The sequence below is a fragment of the Bos javanicus genome, chromosome 23, assembly GCF_032452875.1.
Source record: "Bos javanicus breed banteng chromosome 23, ARS-OSU_banteng_1.0, whole genome shotgun sequence".
NCBI classification, from domain to species: Eukaryota; Metazoa; Chordata; class Mammalia; order Artiodactyla; family Bovidae; genus Bos; species Bos javanicus.
Genome location: NC_083890.1, coordinates 33,605,942 through 33,628,635, shown reverse-complemented (window position 1 = coordinate 33,628,635; position 22,694 = coordinate 33,605,942). Strand labels below are relative to the sequence as shown.

Sequence of the window (22,694 nt, the reverse complement as noted above, 5' to 3'; positions counted from 1 at the left end):
TTTTATTTTTAGTTTTCTATGGAATCCCCATAGAATACTGTTTTCCATAGTGGCCACACTAATTTACATCCCCACTAACAGAATAGGAGGATTCTCTTTTCTCCACACCCTCTCTAGCTTTTGCTATTTGTAGAGTTTCTGATGATGGCTGTTCTGACTAGTGTGAAGTGGTACCTCACTGTAGTTTTGATTTGTATTTCTCTAATAATTAGTGATGTTGAGCATCTTTTCATGTGCCTACTGGCCATTTCATGTCTTTGGAGAAATGTCTGTTAAGGTCTTCAGCCCATGTCTCGATTGGGTTATGTGGTTTTGGGTTTTTGTTGTTGTGTTGTATGAGCTGTTTGTATATTTTGAAAATTAAGCCCTTGTCAGTTGCATCATTTGCAAATATTTTCTTCCAGTCTGTAGGTTGTCTTTTGGGTTTTTTGTTTTTTTTTTTAATTGTTCCTTTGGTGGCTCAGAGGTTAAAGCGTCTGCCTGGAATGTGGGAGACCCGGGTTCAATCCCTGGGTGGGAAGATCCCCTGGAGAAGGAAATGGCAACCCACTCCAGTACTCTTGCCTGGAGAATCCCATGGAAGAAGGAACCTGGTAGGCTACAGTCTGTGGGGTCACAAAGAGTCGGACACGACTGAGCAACTTCACTTTCACTTTTGCAGTGCAAAGCTTCTAAGTTTGCTTAGGTACCGCTTTTTTATCAATATTTCTGTTGCCTTGGGAGACTGACCTAAAAATACTGGTATGATTAACATCAGGTTATGTTTTGCTTTTGCTGTCTTACAGTTTAATGATATCATGTCTTACGTTTGAAGTCTTTAAGCCATTTTGAGTTTATTTTTGTGTAGGGTGTGAGGGTGTATTCTAACTTCATTGTCTTACATGCAGCTGTCCAAATTTCCCAGCACTGCTTACTGAAGAGACTGTCTTCTTCCCGTTGTATATTCTTGCCTCCTTTGTCAAAGATTAATTGATGATAGGTGTGTGGGTTTGTTTCTGGGTTCTCTATTCTGTTCCATTGATCTCTAGTCTTCATTTTGTACCAGTTACCACATTGTTTTACTGTAGCTTCCTGGTATTGTCTGAGGTCTGAGAGAGTTTATGCCTCCTGTTTTGTTTCTGTTTCCTCGGGATTGCTTTGGCAGTTCTGGGCTTTTTATGGTTCCCTATAAATTTTTGGATTATTTATTCTAATTCTGTGAAAATGTCATGGGTAATTAGATAGGGATCTCATTAAATTTGTATATTACTTTGGGTAGTATTGCCATTTAAACAATATTCTTTCAATCCAAGAGCATGGAATATCTTTCCATTTCTTTGAATCCTCTTTAATTTTAACATTCCCTTTTCTGTATTTCATCATTAGTGTAAAACTGATTTCTAAATGTTAATCTTATATTCTGCTACTTTGCCAAATTCATTTATAGATCTAGTAGGTTTATTTCCTGCAGTCCTTAAGGTTTTCTATGCATTTTCATGTCTTCTGCATATGATGACAATTTTATCTCTTCCTTTCCAATTTGAATACCTTTTCTTGCCATGGTTAGGACTTCCATTACTACATTGAATAGAAGTAGTAAGGGTGGGCCTCCTTGTTCTCTTATTCCAGATATAGTGGGAAGACTTTCAGCTTTTCACTGTTGAATATTATATTGGCTTTGGGTTTGTCATAAGTGGCTTTTACTGTGTTTTTATTATGAATGGATTGAATTTTGTCAGATGCTTTTTCTGTATCTGTTGAGACGATCATACGGTTTTTGACTTTTATTTACATGGTGTATTACATTGGGGACTCCCAGGTAGCACTAGTGGTAAAGAACCCACCTGCCAATGCAGAAGATGTAAGAGACTCAAGTTTGATTCCTGGGCTGAGAAAATCCCTTGAAAGGTATGACAACCCACTCCAGTATTCTTGCCCCGCGAATTCCCATGGACAGAGGAGCCTAGCAAGCTACAGTCCATGGGGTTGTAACTGACTGAGCACTGATTGATTGATTTTGCATATGTTGAAGCATCCTTGTGAATTTGTGATAAATCCCTCTTGGTTTTGGTACATGATCTTTTTTATATGTTGTTGGATTCAGTTTGCTAATATTTTGTTGAGAATTTTTATATCTATATTCATTGAAGGTATTTGCCCTATGGTTTTCTGTTTTGGTGGTGTTTGTTTAGTTTTGTTATCAGGTGATTGATGGTGGCTTCATGGCAATCCACTCCGGTATTCTTGCCTGGAGAATTCCACGGACAGAGCATGGTGTCACAGAATCAGACACGACTGAGTGACTAACACACTTTCCTATTACTAGATAGAATGTCTTTGGGAGTGATCCCCCCTCTCCAGTCTTAGAATAGTTTAACAAGGATGAGTTTAAGAAGTTCTTTGTACGTTTGGAAGAATTCACCTGTAAAGCCACCTGGTCCTGTACTTTTGTTTGTAGGGAGTTTTTGTTTGTTTTTTTAAATTACAGATTCTATTTCACTTCTAGTGATCAGTCTGTTCAGATTATCTTGTCTCCTTGATTTAGTTTTGGTGGACTATATCTTTCTAGAAAGTTGTCCATTTCTTCTAAGTTGTCAAATTTGTTGGCATACAATTGTTCATAGTATTCTCTGAAGGGTTTTTTTGTATTTCTGCAGTATCAGTTGAAATTTCTCCTTTTTCATTTCCTAATTTATTTGGGTTCTATCTTTTTTCTTCTTGGTGAGACTGGCCAGAGGTTTGTCAATTTTATTTATCCTTTCAAAGACCCAGTTCTTGATTTTACTGAATTTTTTTTTTTAATTTTATTTATTTTGGGCTGTGCTGGGTCTTCATTGTTGCATGGACTTTCTCTGGTTCTGGCAAGTGGGGATTACTCCAGTAGCAGTGCACAGGCTTCTCATTGGAGTGACTTCTCCTATTTCGGAGCACAGGCTCCCAGGCACTCGGGACTTCAGCAGTTGCAGCTCCTGGGCTCTAGAGCACAGTTGTGGCATGCGGGTTTAGTTGCTCTGAAGCATGTAGGATCTTCCCAAACCAAGGATCAAACCCATGTTGTGTCTCCTACAGTGGGAGTTGGATTCTTTACCACTGAGCCATGAGGGAAGCCTGGTGTTGGGGTGTTTTTTCTTTTTTTTTTTTAATCTCCGTTTATTTCCTTCCTGATCTTTATTATTTCCCTCCTACTGACTTAAGGTTTTGTTTTTTGTTTTTTTCTGATTCTTTTAGGTGGTATGTTAGGTTGTTAATTTGAGATTTTTTTTCTTGTTTTTTGAGGGAGGTGTGTAATTTCCTTTTTGATTTCCTCATTGACCTGTTGGGTAGTAACATATGGATTTCTTTTCCTTTTGTTGATTTCTAGCTTCGCCCTGTTGTGAGGAAAAATGCTTGAAATAATTTCTTTACTCTTAGGGTTGTTGAGGTTAGTTTTGTATCCTAGTATGTGGTCAGCCCTAGAGAATGCTCCATGTGCACTTGAAAAGAGTGTGTGTTCTGGGTGTTTTGGAAATAATGTCCTGAAAATACCAGTTAAGTCTTAACTGTTTTATCATTTAGGATCTCTGTTGCCTTAGTGATTTTTCTGTCTAGAGGATCTGCCCATTGATGTGAATGGGGTGATAAAGTCTTCTTATCAGTTTCTTCTTTTTTAGCTGTTAGTATTTTATGTGTTTGGGGCAATATATGTTGACAAGTGTAAAATCCTCTTCTTGTATTGATCCTTTTACCATTATATGTTTTCCTTCTTTTCCTTTATGGCTTTTGTTTTAATGTCTATATGTCTGGTAAGATTATTGTAACTCCTGTTTTCTTGTCATTTCCATTTGCATGAAATACGTTTTTCCTTCCGCTCACTCTGAATCTGTGTGTGTCCTTTGCCCTAAGGTGGCTGTCTTGTAGGCAGCATATCGTAGGCTCTTATTTGTTTATCCAGTTTGCCATTCTGTTTTGATTTGAGTGTTCAGTCCATTGACATTCAAAGTAGTTATTGATACTTACATATTTACTGCCAGTTTAAACCTTTTTTCCCAGTCTATTCTGTTTCCTTTTTGTTCCTTTGTCTTTCTCTGTTTTCTTTTTGTGGTTTGATGATTTCCTTTTCTCTTACCCTTGTATTCTCTTTGGTTTTTTTTTTAAACTATTGTATGTTTTTGATTTGTGGGTACCCTGTTTTTCAGGTATGTTAACCGTTTCCTATATCTGCTTGCTTTAGGCTGATAGTCATATTAGGCTCACACACATTCTAAAAAATAAGAATCCACATTTTCGTACTCTCCTTCCCCACATTTTATGATTTTGATGTCCTTTTTTACATCACGTCTTGTTTATCCTTTTACTGTTCCTTGTGTTTATCTTCCTTTCGTAAATAGGTTTTTTTCCTATTTGACCTCTATACTGGCTAACTTAAGTGATTTATTTTCCAACTGTGAGTTCCTCTTTACTGTATCTTTCTTTTCTATTTAGAGAAGACCTTTCAATATTTCTTTAAAATAGGTTTCATATTGCTGTATTCTTCATTTTTTGCTTATCTGAGAAATTCTTTATTTCCCCATCCTTAATGGTATTCTTGCTGGGTAGCGGACTTCGTGTTGCAGATTTTTCCCTTTTTAAACTTTGAACATAGTTTGCCACTCCCTTCTGGCTTGCATCATTTCTGTAGAGCAATCAACTGATAGCCTTCTGGCAGTTCCCTTGTAATTAACTCTGTCTTTCTCTTGCTACCTTTAGAATCCTCTCTAACTTCTGCTGTTTTTATAATATGTCTTGGTGTGGATTTGTTTCTTGTTTGGAACCCTCTGTGCTTTCTGTATCTGGATGTCTGATTCCTTCTTTAGGTTTGGATAGTTTTCAGCTATAATTTCATCACATTTTTCCAGCTACAGTTTCATCAAATACATATTTAATCCCCTTTTCTCCTTCTGGAATCACGTTTATGTGTAGATTGGCACACTTTATTCTGTTATCCCATTGGTCTCTTATATTGCTTTTTTTTTTTTTCCAGTCTGGCTTTCTGTCTACTGCTTTGATTGGGTAATTTTCATGATGACACCTGAGCCTCAACACCCAGCCTCCACTTGTCCCATCGAAGGAACATCTGAGTCTGGGGAGTGCCAAGCACCCATACCAACCGACTATGCGGGTCTTTCCACTTTGCCCTCCACAAACCTGTTGCTGCGCTCTCTTCCAAGGCTCCCCACCTGCCTCTCCCCCATCCCAGCTGATCTCTCCACCAGTGAGGTGCCTTCCCCAGGGATGAAAACCTTTTCTTTTTCACTGTTCCCTCCCAGGAGCAGTCCCATCCAGTTCCCTTCTCTTTATCTTTTTCCCTTTTTCTTTTGTCCTACCCAGTTATGTGAAGGTTTTCTTACCGTTTTGGAAGTCTGAGATCTGCGGTGTTCAGTAGATGTTCCGCAAGAATTGTCCCAGGTGGATGTATCTTGATGTATTTGTGGGAGAACGTGAGAGCCACATACCACTCCTCTGCTGTCTTGAGCTGTTTTGACTGTATTTACATTTTTCAGAACCAGTTTTCTTCCTCTATGGAAGTGATACTTTACATTTACCTTGGAAAGGACATGCTCATTATGTTTGTTTTTACTTTTTGGTTGTGTTTTACCTGATAGTGATCTGGACTTTGCAGTAATTTGTCAGCATTCACATGTCTGGATTTTCCTGTAAATGGTAGTGTGTGTATTTGCATGAGTGTCCCTGGGTTCAGGGATGTGGAATACAGTAAAGCCTGTGTAGGGATAAACTCGTGTCCTTAACTTATCTGTGCCATGTTTAGGATCAGTTAGCAAAGCCACTCAGACTGGCCTCAATCACAGTAATAGAAAAGGCAGAGGCTACTTTTTTGTGTGTGATACCTGAATTACTGTTGCTGTTCACTCACCAAGTTGTGTCTGACTCTGTTGTCACCCCATGAACTGCAGCATGCCAGGCTTCCCTGTCCTTCACTATCTGCCTGAGTTCACTCACACCCATGTCCATCCAGTTGGTGATGCCATCCAACCATCCCATTCTCTGTCACCCCTTCTCCTTTTGCCCTCAATCTTTCCCAGCATCAGGGTCTTTTCCAGTGAATCAGGTCTTCGCATCAGGTGGCCAGAGGATTGGAGCTTCAGCTTCAGTATCAGTCCTTCCAATGAATATTCAGGGTTGATTTCATTTACAATTGGTTTGATCTCCTTGCAGTCCAAGGGACTCTCAAGAGTCTTCTCCAAGACCACATTTCAAAAGTGTCAATTCTTTAGCACTCCGCCTTCTTTATGGTCCAACTCTCACATCCACACATGACTACTGGAGAAACTATAGCTTTGACTGTTCAGAGTTTTGTCAGTAAAGTGATGTTTCTACTTTTTAATACACTGTCTAGGTTTGTCATAGCTTTTCCTCCAAGGAGCAAACGTCTTTTAATTTCAGACTGCAGTCACCATCCACAGTGATTGTGGAGCCCAAGAAAAGAAAATCTGTCACTGTTTCCATTTTCTCATCTGTTTGTTATGAAGTGATGAGACCGAATGCCGTGATCTTTGTTTTTTGAACATTGAGTTGTAAACCAACTTTTTCACTCTCCTGTTTCACTTTCATCGAGAGACTCTTTAGTTCCTCTTCACTTTCTACCTTTAAAGTGCTATCATCTGCATATCTGTGGTTGTTGGTATTTCTCCCAGCAATCTTGATTCTTGCTTATGATTCTTCCAGCCCTGCATTTCACATGATGTACTCTGCCTAAAAGTTAAATAAGCAGATGACCGTAATACAGCCTTGATGTTCTCCTTTCACAATTTGGAACCAGTCTGTTGTTCCATGTCTATTTCTAACTGTTGCTTCTTGAGCTGCATACAGATTTCTCAGGAGGCAGGTAAGGTGATCTGACATTCCCATTCTCTTTAAGAATTTCCCACAGTTTGTTGTGATTCACACAGTCAAAGGCTTTAGCGTAGTCAGTGAAGCAGAAGTAGATGTTTTTCTGGAATTCTCTTACTTTTTCTGTGATCCAACGGATGTTGGCAATTTGATCTCTGGTTCTTTACCTTTTCTAAATCTATATGAAAGTTCTTGGTTCACATACTGTTGAAGGGTAGCTTGGAGGATTTTGAACATAATCATGCTAGCATGTGAAATGAGTGCAGTTGTATTGTAATTTGAACATTCTTTGGCATTGAAATGAAAGCTGACCTTTTCCAGTTCTGTGGCCACTACTGAGTTTTCCAGATTTGCTGGCATATTGAGTGCAGCACTTTAACAGCATCATCTTTTAGGATTTGAGAGAGTTCACTTGGAATTCCATCACCTCCAGTAGCTTTGTAGTAATGCTTCCTAAGGCCTACTTGACTTCACACTCCAGCATGTCTGGCTCAGGTGAGTGACCACACACCATCATGGTTATCTGGGTTGTAAGATCTTTTTTATATAGTTCTTCTGTGTTTTGTTGCTATCTCTTCTTAATCAATGCTGCTTCTGTTGGGTCCTTTCCATTTCTGTGCTTTATTGTGCCCATCTTTGCATGCAGTGTTCTATCTCTAATTTTCTTGAAGAAATCTCGTAGTCTTTCCCATTCTTTTGTTTTCCTCTATTTCTTTGCATTGTTCACTTAAGAAGGCTTTCTGTCTCTCCTTGATACTCTTTAGAACTCTGCATTCAGTTGGGTATATCTTTCCGTTTCTCCTTTTTCTTTTGCTTCTTTTCTTTTCTCAGCTATTTGTAAGGCCTTCTCAGAAACCACTACGCCTTCTTGCATTTTTCTTGGGGATGGTTTTGGTCACTAGGTCCTGTATAGATTCACGAACCTTTCTTTGTCCATAGTTTTTCAGGCACTGTCTACCAGATCTAATCCCTTGAATCTATTCGTCACTTCCACTGTATAATCGTAAGGGATTTGATTTAGGTCATACCTGAATGGCATAGTGGTTTTCCCTACTTCAGTTTGAGCCTTAGCTGATTATCTGAGCCGTAGTCAATTCCAGGTCTTGTTTTTGCTGACTGTATAGTTTCTTCATCTTTGGCTGCAAAGAATAAATCATTCTGATTTCAGTATTGACCATCTGGTGATGTCCATGTGTTGAGTCATCTCTTGTGTTGTTGGAGGAGGGTGTTTGCTATGACCAGTTCATTCTCTTGGCAAAACTGTTAGCCTTTGCCCAGCTTCATTTTGTAATCTAGGACCATCTGAATTAAGTTTACCCTTTCCCGTCCATTTTAGTTCACTGATTGCTAAAATGTCGTTGTTCATTTTTGCCATCCCCTGTTTGGCCGTATCCAATTTACCATGATTCATGAACCTAACATTCCAGGTTCCTGTGCAATATTGTTCTTTATAGCATCAGACATTATTTACACCACCAGACACAAATGGGCATCATTTCCGCTTTGTCTCAGCCTCTTCATTCTTTCTGGAGCTAAGTCTCTGCTCTTCCCCAGTGGCATATTAGACACCTTCTGCCCTGGGCGGGCTCATCTTTCAATGTCATATCTTTTTGCCTTTTTATACTGTTCTTAGGATTCTCACTGCATGAATACTAAAGTGGTGTGCCGTTCCCTTCTCCAGTGGACCATGTTTTGTCAGGTCCTGACTAGCAAGGACATGCCCTCCATCTGTTCACGTAGCCTGGCGCCCTGGTTGTCCCACTGCTGGTCCTCTTGAGTGTGTAAACCTTTACTGGCTGCTGGGTGTTGGTCAGCATACCGCCTGGGGACCTGGGCAAAGGCCCCTGGAGTTGCTGGGAAGGGGGTCCAGGGAAGCCTGGAGCCAATCGATATTGGAGGGCGCCCAGGAGCAGAGGGCTCCCTGGCCTCTCTGCTGCCGCTGGCCACCCTGGGGCCAATCTTCCACCCAGGAGCCACAAGGAGCCGAGGATAACTGAATATTGTATACTGACTCAGGAAGCTTTGTGGTACTAAATGTTTAACACATGTATTGAGGGCATGTTAGTCATGTGAACTCTTTTAATTAAAGTGAAAAGAGCAGCGCTGGGATTGACCATGCAGAGGAGATGGAGTTGCTGTTGGAAAACTACTACCGATTAGCTGAGGATCTTTCCAACGCAGCTCGGGAACTCAGGGCACTGATCGATGATTCACAGAGTATCATATTCATCAATCTGGACAGGTAAGAGGGTGTCATAGAAAACTATCCATGTTTTTTTAATAAAGTAGTTATTGCACAGTATAAAGTGTTTAAGGCTGGCTTTGTTTTTCCATTTTGGAAAGAATTATCCCATTTATCCCATCATTATCATTTATAACTACTACACGGGAGTGTCTTTTTAAGGTGTACGTTTAGCCCCTGTGATCTTTAATAGTGAATTTGTGGTGCTCGGTTGGTGGGCCCTTCTGATCTAAGCAGTTGTTCTCCTCCCCAGCCACCGTAATGTGATGATGAGGTTGAACCTACAGTTGACCATGGGAACCTTCTCCCTTTCACTCTTTGGGCTAATGGGAGTTGCTTTCGGAATGAATTTGGAATCTTCCCTTGAGGAGGTGAGAATGTATTATTTCAATAATCTAGGGATGGTTTTTAATGTTTTGAAGATCATTTCTTTTTCATGGATTTTGTTTTGTTTTCATTATTTACTTTACTCGGTCAGTTTTTAGCTGTGGCACTCGAAATCTTCATTTTTGCATGCTGGATCTTCCATTGTAGTGCATGGACTCTGTAGATCTGACTTGGAGGCTCCAGAGCGCATCAGCTCAGTAACTGAGACACACAGGCTTAGTTGCTCCAAGTCATGTGGGATCTTAGTTCCTGGACCAGGGATTGAACCCACGTCCCCTGCATTGCACAGTGGATTCTTAACCCCTGGACTACTTTAATGGATTTTAAAAAGAAAGTTCTAACCTCTATAGTTGCTTATTGGGATAAAATATGTACTGTAAATCATTTGAAATTCAAACAGTATTGTTAGACCCTGTAATGTAGAATGGCCTAGGTTTGAACAAACCAGAGCCTGTGCTGGGATTCAGGAAACTGTCACATAGGGCAGTTTAGGACTACCTTATGTTTCTTATAACAGATAACTACACATGGGAGAGATTTGACAATAGTATTATACTGTGAGGCAGTGTTAATGAGGGATTTTTTTTTTAACTTATATGTCAGGCAATGTGCCATGCAGTTGCATGCTTTGATTCAGTCATCAAAAGTCTGAAAATGAATGTATTTTCCCTGCTTTTTTTTTTTTTCCTGAATATTTATAATTTTTATTTGTCAAAAACACTATGTGACTATGAATTTATACCCTCTATCAGTAATTCTCAATTTAGCCCTAAATATATGTATTACATATATATTTGCCTTGAGAAACAGGATCCATTATCCCTTATCTGACACCATTGGGGCAGATGAGCGCAGAATTCAGAATTTCTCAATTTAGAGTTTTGTATATTACTGCAGCACCTGTGCCTGATATTACTAACACTCCCCGCACAGCATCTCATAACCACATATAACATTTCTGCAGAGAAACTCATAAACATTCACACTAAGTAGGATAAATGAAGATCGCAGATAATCATTTTTGACATTATCCTGTTCCTATAAATTAGTATGTACATGTTTAAGGTCCTAAGACATATTTGGAAAAACAGACAAACATATCAAACCCATTTTCCCTTTTCAAAAGGAACTAATGGGAAATTCATTGTGCATCAGTGAGTCACAGCTCGTGGGCTCAATGCGGGGGCGGGGAGGGTTCCTGAATGATGCCATTTGGCAACAAGGACAGTCTTTACTGGTCAGGGCCAGCAATTTAAATGGAAAATGAAAAGAACTTGATTTATTCATTAACTTTTATACTAGAAACACAAAGGCACCGAGTTTCCATCACTAGCATAAATTTCATCGACCAGCCAAGCAGAGCCCTGCTGGGTGGCCACACACAGAGAGAGAATCTGAGGTTTCCAGGATCGTTTAGCCCCTCAAGGTTCTCCTTCCAGCCCTATTGCCCAATTGTGTCTAGTGGCTGCAGCCCCAGAGGGAACCCTGAGCACCCTCAGCCTGGACACAGAGCTCTACTCCCTGTTCTGCCCACCCCCTACCCCAGGGTCTTCCCTCTGCTGCTGGGAGGGACTCAGTCTTTAGACACCAGTGGAGGAGTCAGCGGGAAGCCCCACAGCTGGGAGAACGAACCAACATGGAGACCTCCTGCTCCCAAGGTCTTTCATCAAGTGGCCTGAACTCCTTTGCCTGGCCATGGTTTGTTTCCATTGTGTGTGTGCTCAGTCGCTCAGTCATGTCTGACTCTTTGCAACCCCATGGACTGTAGACCACCAGACTCCTCTGTCCATAGGATTTCCCAAGCAAGAATACTGGAGTGGGTTGCCATTTCCTTCTCCTTCCCTGCTTTTTTTAATAGGTAGAAAAACTGAGGCTCAGAAAATATAATTTGCCCAAGAGCACAGAGCTAGGAAACAACAAAACTAGGATTTAGACTCCAAGATTTGCATCCTTCACTTTGCTCCATATTTAACACTGACTGGCAGAGTTTTCATGTCCTTGTAGCCTGTACTTTCAGAAGATGTCCTACTGTGAGATTTTTTTTTTTTTTCTTTTTTTAATTGAAGGTTAATTGCTTTACAGAATTTTGTTGTTTTCTGTCAAACCTCCACATGAATCAGCCATGAGTATACATATATTCCCTCCCTTTTGAACCTCCCTCCCCATCCCACCCCTCTAGTTCGATACAGAGCCCCTGTTTGAGTTTCCTGAGACATACAGCTAATTCCCATTGGCTATCTATTTTGCATATGGTAATATAAGTTTCCATGTTACTCTCTCCATACATCTCATCCTCTCCTCCCCCTCCCCATGTCCATCAGTCTATTCTTTATGTCTGTTTCTCTGTTGTTGCCCTGTAAATAAATTCTTCAGTAACATTTTTCTGGATTCCATACATATGCTTTAGAATACGGTATTTATATTTCTGACTTAATTCACTCCGTATAATAGGTTCTAGGTTCATCCACCTCATCAGAACTGACTCATATGCATTCCTTTTTATGGCTGAGTAATATTCCATTGTGTATATGTACCACAACTTCTTTATCCATTTATCTGTCAGTGGACATCTAGGTTGCTTTCACGTTCTAGCTATTGTAAATAGTGCTGCAGTGAACATTGGGGTACATGTGTCTTGTTCAATTTTGGTTTCCTCAGGATATATGCCTAGGAGTGGGATTGCTGGGTCATATCGTAGTTTTATTCCTAGATTTTTAAGGAATCTCCATACCGTCTTCCATAGTGGCTGTATCAATTTACATTCCCCCGAATAGTGCAAGAGCGTTCCCTTTTCTCCACACCTTCTTCAGCATTTGTTGTTTGTAGACTTTTTGATGATGGCCATTTTGACTGGTGTGAGGTGATCTCATTGTAGTTTTGATTTGCATTTCTCTAACAATGAGCGATGTTGAGCATCTTTTCATGTGTTTGTTAGCCATCTGTATGTCATCTGGAGAAATGTCTGTTTAGGTCTTTTTCCCACTTTTTGATTGGGTTGTTTGTTTTTCTGATATTGAGTTGTATGAGCTGCTTGTATGTTTTGGAAATTAATCCTTTGTCAGTTGTTTCATTTGCTGTTATTTTCTCCCGTTCTGAGGGTTGTCTTTTCACCTTGCTTATAGCTTCCTTTGCTGTGCCAAAGCTTTAAAGTTTTATCAGGTCCCACTTGTTTTTGTTTTTATTTCCGTTACTCTAGAAGGTGGGTCATAGAGGATCTTGCTTTGATTTATGTCATAGAGTGTTCTGCCTATGTTTTCCTCTAAGAGTTTTATAGTTTCTGGTCTTACATTTAGGTCTTTACTCCATTTTGAGTTTATCTTTGTGTATGGTGTTAGGAAGTGTTCTAATTTCATTCTTTTCCATGTAGCTGTCAAGTTTTCCCAACACCATTTATTAAAGAGGCTATCTTTGCCCCATTGTATATTCTTGCCTCCTTTGTCAAAAATAAGGTACCCATAGGGGCATGGGTTTATTTCTGGGCTTTCTCTCTTGTTCCGTTGGTCTACATTTCTGTTTTAGAAAAATATGGAATGCTTCGCGAAGTTGCATGTATGTCATCCTTGTACAGGGGCCATGCTAATCTTCTCTGTATTGTTCCACTTTTAGTATATGTGGTGCTAAAGTGAGCACCTACTGTGAGATTTCTTTAGAAATGAATTTGCATTTGCGTTCAGCAGGCACACTCTGGTGCTAAATTTTGTGTCCTGATTAACAGGTGTGTGCTCTATGTCTGTTTTAAAGTGGTCCCTTTTAAAAAGTGGTCTTTAAAAGAAGCAGTTCTAATGGTCACTCTTCTGTGTAAAACTATTTGGGTGTAGGGGGGTGGTGTTGATTCTCCTTAAGATAGAAATCCAAACTCCCTGGCCGGTAAGGCTTTTCCTGGCCTGCTGTGCCCACATCCCCATCTTGTCTGCAGCCATCTTGTCCTCACTGTCCGTTGATTCATCAGTATTCTTACACTGCTTCCACACATCTCTTCTTACGTCCCACCTTTTTTTGCCTGGTCTGGTCTGTAGTTGCTAAGTCATTTGCAACCCTATGGATTGTAGCCCACCAGGCTCCTCTGTCCATGGAATTTCCCAGACAAGAATACTGGTGTGGATTGCCATTTCCTTCTCCAGGGGATCTTCCTGACCCAGGGATTGAACTTGCATCTTCCACGTTGGCAGGAGGATTCTGTACCACTGAGCCACCAGGGACCCCCCCTTTTTTTTGCCTAGTTAATGTCTATTTGTCTCCCAGGTTTCAACTGTTGTGTTATTTCCAAGGAGACTCTTCACTGACCACACCCCCAACCCACCTGAGTAAAATTACTCTTCTAGTTATTTATGCCAAAATAATCCTACACTTCCCTTTGCCATGATCCTCAGACTTGGAATTGCTTGTCTGCAAAAGATCATAGGTGGCTCAAGTGGTAAAGAATCTGCCTGCAGTGCAGGAGACCTGGGTTTGATCCCTGGGTTGGGAAGATCCCCTGGAGAAGGGAACGGCTACCAACTTCAGTATTCTGGCCTGGAGAATTCCATGGACACTACTGAACAACTTTCACTCACACACACCTGAGAAAGGTCATAAGCTCCCTGCAGCAGTGTTTGTCACCTCCTTATAAGATGTGAAAGGAAAGTAAATGCAGTACATTGATTCATTCATCTTACAGATACGGTGTTTGGTGCCTATTACACACTAAACACTGCTTTTAGCTGTGGGGGTGTAGCAGTGAATCCCTGCCCTTATGGAGTCTGTTTCAGTGGGGGAGAGAGAAGAAACAGATTCATGGTAGGTTAGGCGATAAGTACCATAAAGAAAATTTTCTAAAGGAAATCAGTCCTGAATATTCATTGGAAGGACTGATGCTTTGGCCAATACTTTGGCCATCTGATGCAAAGAACTGACTCTTTGGAAAAGACCCTGATGCTGGAAAAGAGTGAAGGCAGGAGAAGAAGGGGACAACAGAGGATGAGATGGTTGGATGGCATCACCGACTCAATGGACATGAGTTTGAGCAAGCTCCAGGAGTTGGTGATGGACAGGGAGGCCTGGAGTGCTACAGTCCATGCGGTTGCAGAGAGTCAAACATGACTAAGTGACTGCATAAAGAAAATTAAAGCTAGGTAGAGGGAGAGAGACTGTTAGCAGGAGGAGAGACAAGGGGCATTGTAGAGATGGCGTGGTTGAGGAAGGTCTTTCTGTGAAGGTGACCCTAGAGCAGAGCCTGAATGAAAAGAGAACATGGAAAGACCTGGGAGAAAAGGTGGTCTAAGCAGAGGGAACCACACATGTGAAGACTGAGGCAAGGGTGCACTGAGCTTGTTGAAGGAGCAGCAGGAAGGCCAGAGTGGTCAGAGGAGGGGTGTCAAGTGGAGGAAAGTGGTAGTGAGAGGTCAGAAGGACAGAAGAGGGAGAGCATGTTGATTTGGAGCTTGGTAAGGGTTTAGGCTTATACTAGGTATGATAGGAATCTCTTAGAGGCTTTTAAGCCCAAATCTAGTAAAAAGTCCAGTAGTTACCAAACTATCTTGTGCAACATAAACCAGCCCTGGACATCCTCAGAAGGTCCTTCCGAAGACCTTTGCCAGTTTCCCAGCTCGTGAGTGTGTAACTCTGTACAAGTTCCTTTCCTTCTCCCAAGTCATTCTGTTTATGTACATGCACTCTTTCTGCAGGCTAACTCCATCTTATACGCGTTCTAATGTTTTTTTCTAAATGCCTGTTGTTGTTGTTAATTTTTTTAAAGAATTTTTAGAAATTCCTTTCTGATAGTTTCTTGTTTAAGATAATATCAAACTATTTCAAGAATAGTAAAAGAATTCCCATACAGCCTTTACCCAGATTCTTGAAACAGCAACATTTTATCATATTTATCATTCTGTCAGTATATATATACTTTTTCCTAAATCATTTGAGAATAAACAACAAATATGAAACTCCTGATGTCTAGATATTTCAGTATATATTTTCTAAAAACACTGACATTCTCTTACATAACCACAGCTCACTTGTGAAAATCAGAAAACAGCATTGAAACAACACTGTTTTTCTGATCTGTGGACCCTGGTCAGGTTTCACCACTTAGCACAGTAGAGCCGTTTACCTCATAGAAAATCTTAAATGGTGTGTTGCGTGTATTAATAGTCATTGTGTCTCCTTAGGTTCCTTTAACCTAGGCCAGTTTTTCTGACTGTCTTTCATGGCCTTGATGCTCACAAAGAATGTAGGTCAGTTGTTTGGCTCTTGATTACTCTTCGTTACTAGAGTCTGGTTGTGACACGTTTTTGTCAGTGTTCTTCACATTGAATCCCATCAGGAGACCTTGGTGTCAGTTTGTCTCATTACTGGTGATACTAACTCTGATCATTTGGTTAAGGTGGTGTCTGCTGATTTTCTGTCCTATGAAGTTACTTTCTCTGTGGAATTAAGTGTATTCTAAGAACCCTGCCATTCATCAAATTTGCACCCTCTAGTTTTTTTTTTTTTAATTAAATATAGTTGATTGTGTTAATTTCTGCTGTACAGCAAAGCGATTCAGTTATACATATAATACATTTTTTAATGTTCTTTTCCATTGTGGTTTGTAATGGGATATTGAATGCAGTTTTCTGTGCTGTACAGTAGAACCTTGTTATCCATTCTGTATATAATAGTTTACATCTGCTAACCCCAAACTCCACTCCAGTCTCCCCCAAGCCCCTGGCGAGCGCAAGCCTGTTCTGTATGTCTGTTTTGTAGACAGGTGCATTTGTGTCATATTTTATTTATTATTTTTTTATTTAAATTTATTTTTTTAATTAGAGGTTAATTACTTTACAGTATTGCATTGGTTTTGCCATACATCAACATGAATCCGCCATGGGTGTACACGTGTTAGATTCCACATATCAGTGACATCATATGTCTTTTTCTTTCTGACTTAGTGTGATAATCTCTGGGTCCATCCGTGTTGCTGCAAGTGGTGTTATTTCATTCCTTTTGTGGCTGAGTAGTACTCCACTGTATGTAGGCGCCACATCTGTATCCAGTCATGGGTCCGTGGATACTTGGCTTGTTCTCGTGTCTTGGGGCTGTCATGAGTAGTGCTGCAGTGAACACTGGGGTGCATGTGTCTTTTTGAATTATGGTTTTCTCTGGATATATGCCACGGAGTGGGATTTCTGGATCATATGGCAGTTCTGCTTTTAGGTTTTTAAGGAACTGCCCTCCTGATTTCCATAGAGGCTGCACCAACTTACACTCCTCCAGCAGTGTAGGAGGGTTCCCTTTTCTCCACACCTTTTCCAGCATTTGTTAATTGTACATTTTTTAATGTGGCCAATCTGACCAGTGCAGGATGGCATCTAATTGTAGTTTTGATGTGCATTTCTTTAATAATTTGCACCCTCTAGTTTTAGTATCTGCTGTTGATCCAAAAAATGCTTCATGCCTGAATCAGATACTACAGGGATGATTATCAATGGTCATTGCTAATTCCATCATTCTTGCTACTTTTGTTCTTCGTCAGATTGAGCCTTCCTTCTCTCCCAATTATTTATTCATTTGTGTCAGTATGGACTCATGGGATCTTATTTAATCAATGAGTTACAATCTGTCACACTGCCCTCATTATTTATCTTGATATTCAAATTGTTCCTTTCATACCATTTTCTAAGTACTTTTGACATGTCCCCATCAGTTTAGGGCTTTTTTAGTAGCCTTTGGCATACCAGGATGCTGTAGGTGTCTTATTTCTAAGGAGTAGATAGGCTAGATGGTGGAGATGAAGAGCTCAAAACACAGGTACTTATGCATGCCGTAATACTATAGGGAATACCCAAAGCGGGGGGCGGGCATTGAAAATCCAACTTTCAGACACATTCCCCTCCCTTAATTTCCTAGAGGTCTCACACTCTGCTCTGTGTATATTTTAATGACACATGGAATTTTTAACTTGCTTACCTCTCAAGTTCATCATATTTTAGCAATCCCAGGCTTCATTTATAGAGCATTACAGAACCAGTCTACAGGAAAGAACAGTAATCTGGGTATGCTAAATCTTATTTAAACATAATTTTTACTTAATAAATTAGGGTCTTTTTTTAGAATAACTGGAAATGTATTCATCCAGGCAGTTAACTGACATTAGCACTTGTCTTCTTGATAAATGATGTCTAACATCTAACTTCATGTTAAAAGGAAGCAGATTTCTGCATCATATATGGCTTGAATTTCCATCAGTGGTTATTGGTCATTTATGCAATGGCTATCTTGGAGGAAATTGGGCTCCCAATCATTGGAGACCAAGCCATTGTTGATAATAAATAATGGCATTTCTATTGCTTAGGCTCCTAACATGTGAGAGATTAAATTCTGTGATTCTGTATATTCACACATGAACTTGAAAGCCCTGCACTGCAAAAAATACAATTTTGAAAATGACATGGGAATTCCCTGGCAGTCCAGTGGTTAGAACTCTGAGCTTCCACTGCCCAGGACCCGGTTCAAGATCTGGGCAGAGAAACTAAGATCCTACAAGCCATGTTGCATGGCCACAAAGAAAGAAAATGACAGGGAAAATGTTTACTATAACTTTGAGGTTTCCAAACTTTCTTGGTTCATGATGCTTTTAGTGTTTGGGGCTTCCCTGGTGGCTCAGTGGTAAAAAAAATCCGCCTGCCAGTGTCGGAGACGCAGGTTTGATCCGTGGGTTGGAAGATCCCCTGGAGAAGGAAATGGCAACCCACTCCAGTATTCTTGCCTGGGAAATCCTATGGACAGAGGAGCCTGGTGGGCTACAGTCCATGGGGTTGCTGGAGAGTTGGACGTGACTGAATAGCAACAACAGTTGTTTTACAGCATCCCAGGCCAAAAGTTCCTTTTATTATATTAGAGTTTCTGTCGTGTTACCTAAGAGTTTCTTTTATGAAAAACAGTTTAAGAGTAGCAGTTGTCACCGTGTTGCACAGATGACACTTGTGTTTTCCTTGAAAATTTAAAATACTCTTGAGGTGGCTGTAAGGCCAGGATACCTCACAGTTTAGCAAGGGTGGCCATAAGCAGAAATTTCAAGTTGTATGTCCTATATATTAAAATCTGTGAATGTAAACAAAGACTGGATGGAAACAGAGTAAAAGCAGTTACATTGGTTCATTGATGATCATAAAATAACTCTTAAATCATGTTTTCCTTCGAGTTTATGTTCTGACTCTTGGTCTGACTGCTGTTAGGGCACTTGTTCTTAGTTCCTATAGGAAAGAACAGCACAAAGTTTGAAAATTCCTTTTAAACTCGGGCAGTGACAAGTTCGGGAAGTTTTATCACGAAGGAACCTAGCCTTTGTGGTTGAAATTGACTGTGTTCTCTTCTAGGACCATCGAGTGTTCTGGCTGATCACAGGAATTATGTTTATGGGAAGCGGCCTCATCTGGAGGCGCTTGCTGTCATTCCTCGGACGACAGCTGGAAGCTCCCCTGCCTCCTCTGGTATGAAGGGTCAGACTCAGCGCAGTACGCAGACGGGCTGCAGTCCCCAGCACGAAGTCCTGTGGCCTGGGTTTAAGTTGTCACAGGCTTTGAGACACTGAGCAGGTTTTTTAATGTCTTTAAGCCTTGCCCAGCTTTCCCACTTAAGTCAGTGCCTCCTGCTTCATGTAGTTAAAAGGAGAATTAGATGTTATGTGGAAAGCAGTGGCGGAGTAAGTTAGAAGTTTATGGTGGAACGCTGTGACAGGCACTGTACATTTAGACAGGTGTTAGTAATTCCGGTACAGGTTTGTCATGATCAAAATTGAAATGTAGACAGTATTTATCATGTTAGGAAAAGATACAGTTTCTCTCTTTTTCATAGCCTTCTACTTGTAGTTTATACCCCTGGAGCAAGTACTCAAGACATTGATACATGGCTGGCAGTCCTTCCCTCATTTAGTGGTTAATGTATTGTTTTTATTGGTGGTTTTTCTTTTAAACCCACACAACTAAAATTATGAATTTTTTCTGCTTTTATTTAGATGGCCTCTTTACCTAAGAAGACACTGCAGGCCGACAGAAGGCTGGAAATGAAACACAGCTTCAGGCCGGATGGACTTGGATCAAGCAGGGGTATCCTAACAAATCGTTAGGAATAACCTGATGGAAACTGAACTTTTTTTTATGGTAGTTACAGGGAAATTCTAGTATCTTTTTATTATTTTATGGAGTCAGAGACTTGAAAGAAAATCACTGACACTTAAATTATAATGTCTGATGATAAAAATATTATGGCAGCCATAGTACTAGAACTTAACTGTATTGTCGTGCTTGCTTTGTAAAAGGCCAGAATTCTATTTCCTACAAACTTAAAAGGCTGTTTTTATAGATGTAAGACATGGAGAGATTAACTTAATCCAGGATTAGATTGTGGTATTGATTTTATTTAATTTATACATGTTAACAAAACTGCAGCCTCATGCCAAATGAAGCCTGGAAACTTGCCAAACCCGTAGTTGTGAGATTAGGTAACCACAGTTCTTACTGTAAGGAATCATGTTCTTGTGAATTTCCTGACTCTCAGGTGACTAAAAAGCCAGCATAATATATATTAACCTTAGAACAAACTTTAAATCAGTCTTTGACATAACTGTATTTTCTTATGTTTGTGCCCCACCCCCACCTTTTTTTTTTTTTTTTCCTTCTTCTATTCTTTGGCTGCATGCAGGCTCTTAGTTCCCTGACCAGGGGGAACTAGTTCCCATGGGAACATAGTTTCCATGCCCCCTGCAGTGGAAGTGTGGTATTTCAACCTCTTAACTGCCAAGGAAGTCCCTGCCCCTATTTTTATATAAGGAATACAAAAAGAAAATGAGACATTAATATCAGCTTTGTATAGATTGCAATTATTCAGAATTTTACTTCCTCAACCTATGAAACTATTTTTCTTTGCAAGCCTTTGGAAATAGTTGAAAGTATTTCCATTCTGTTACTGTTTTATAGCTGTTTTGATCATTCCTTGGTTTTTAGAACAGACATGTAACACCAAAAATGGAAAATGTGTAGCAGGATTAACTAGGCTACACATTTTTCAGCTGTTTGGCTACACCCAAGAGGCTGACTGATGGGCTTCCTAAAACAAGAGGGTAGATAAATTTTTAAATTGTGTTACCTTTTTGTTTTCACAGAGTTGAGTTTAAAACAAATGGCTAATATTTTTAGGTCTCAAGCACCTATGCTACCTGATATCTTCTATGTTTTTTATATTTTCTGGAGGTTAAAAAGTTACAGTAGAATATTAGTTACATTTGTCTCCAAAAGCAACATACATAGACAATTCTAGAGTCTAAAGCAGCTCTTACACTACAAAATTAGTCAATAGAGTCCATTTGCCAGGTGGGTAAAAATGAATTAAAATGCTTTTTCCAGTTGCTGATCTGAAAGAGACAAATGAAGTTTCCCATTTCCATGTGTGGTTAAGAAAGGACATTAGAACAGCATGAAACCTGCTGGGCTTGTCTTGGCACGTGCTTTATGGTTTGGCTGTGGAATGTAAATGCCATCATGGATCTGTTTGATTTTTAAGATAAAGTATCTTTGACAATGTTTATATTTCACAGGGCACTCTTCTTTGGTATACCTCAGAGTACTATGCTGTTTTTGATCTTCAGGTTATCACTGTAAAATAGGTAATATTAATAAATATTACTGAACTGTGATGAAAACTTGGAAGTCCAAGAGGCAAAATGTGATTTGGTTTAAGGTCAGGTACAGGATAGAATTTTGGTCTTTTCTTTCTGATGTTACTTAGCTAAGTATCATCATTTGAGGGCTTAGCTAAAATAATTTTGAGTCAGTGTCTCATCAGTAAAAGGGGAAGTAAGGGCAACTACCTCATAAGTCTGATGTAGGGAAGGTACTAATGGTTTATAAAGTTCTTGAACATGGTTCAATCAAGTTAATTTCTAGATGTCTGCTGCCTCTGCTTTGGTGATAGCTCTTTAATGTAAGAAGCAGCCTGCTATCTATCAAATAATAAAACAGCCTGTGCCAAAAAGAAAAAAGTTCAGTTTTAAATATTGAATTTAAATAGACAGAGTATATAAATTATTTGTAAATAAGGTGAAAGAATACGAAATATTCAGTTATGAGTAAGCAGGCAGTCGTATCCTCTTTAACATGTACAGGGAATGATATTCTTAACATGTCATTGTAAGACCTCTAAGAAAGTGTAGCAAAAATAAGTGTCATTTTAAGATACTATTAATACTTGCTTTACTCTTGATAGACTGATAACCAGTATATAATCATTAAAAAGCCGTATATTTTGGTGAGTTATTCCAAGATTTGTACACAGCTTTATGTTTTGGAAAATTAATATTAAATATTAAACTCACTTTAAATTCAGGATTTACTGTCATTACTTTGGTAATAGTTATGTACTTGGAGCATGGAATAGGGAATTCAGAGACCTGAATTTATTCCCAAACTCACTTCAAATCTCTCTAGCTCTGTGATACAAAGGCATAAATCAATTCCAGTCTTGAAGCCTGTAAGACAAGACAGTCTTTGCATATACAGGTAATAGACAAAAATTGCAAATATGTAAATGTGTTCTGATATCATAAAGGTAATTTTGAATTAAATTGTTGTATAAGTTCAGATTTGTGTTCCTGAGAGATTTAAACCCTATAAAGTATTAAGTATGTCAGAATCAATTCAAAAGCGTCAATTGATGCTTTTGAACTGTGGTGTTGGAGAAGACTCTTGAGAGTCCCTTGGACTGCAAGGAGATCCAACCAGTCCATCCTAAAGGAGATCAATCCTGGGTGTTCATTGGAAGGACTGATGCTGAAACTCCAATACTTTGGCCACCTGATGCAAAGAGCTGACTCATTTGAAAAGACCCTGATGCTGGGAGAGATTGAGGGCAGGAGGAGAAGGGGACAACAGAGGATGAGATGGTTGGATGGCATCACTGACTCAATGGACATGAGTTTGAGTAAACTCCAGGAGTTGGTGATGGACAGGGAGGCCTGACGTGGCACAGTCCATGGGGTCACAATGAGTTGGACCCGACTGAGCAACTGACCTGAAGTCAGACCAGTGCTTAGAATTAATTTAGTGTAGAATGGAAACTTAATCCACCTGTTAAGATAATACATTAGTCTGTTGGATATTAGATTTTTTTTTCTGTATGCCAGGTTTTTACATATTTTCCATATATGCAGTAGGATACAATTTATATAATTTCTTGATACAGGTTAGCATGGTTAAATATCCTA

At 39.7% G+C, this 22,694-nt stretch overlaps 1 protein-coding gene and 1 non-coding gene across 3 annotated transcripts in view; one reads left to right on the top strand and one right to left on the bottom strand.

Moving 5' to 3' along the window:
* Positions 1-22,071, top strand: part of MRS2 (magnesium transporter MRS2) — a 38,877-nt gene extending 16,806 nt beyond the window's left edge. Inside the window, exons 8-11 of one of the 2 annotated variants that reach the window (XM_061398718.1) lie at positions 8,936-9,088; positions 9,342-9,459; positions 18,814-18,927; positions 19,452-22,071. In XM_061398718.1, coding sequence (XP_061254702.1) covers positions 8,936-9,088; positions 9,342-9,459; positions 18,814-18,927; positions 19,452-19,562 — 496 coding nt within the window. In that variant the 3' untranslated portion in view covers positions 19,563-22,071. The remainder of the gene's footprint in view (positions 1-8,935; positions 9,089-9,341; positions 9,460-18,813; positions 18,928-19,451) is intronic. The other variant, XM_061398719.1, reaches the window with a different exon arrangement.
* On the bottom strand, positions 12,995-13,105 carry LOC133237112 (U6 spliceosomal RNA). The gene has a single exon (XR_009733142.1). It is a non-coding gene; the product is annotated as a U6 spliceosomal RNA (small nuclear RNA).
* Positions 22,072-22,694: the final 623 nt, after the last annotated feature.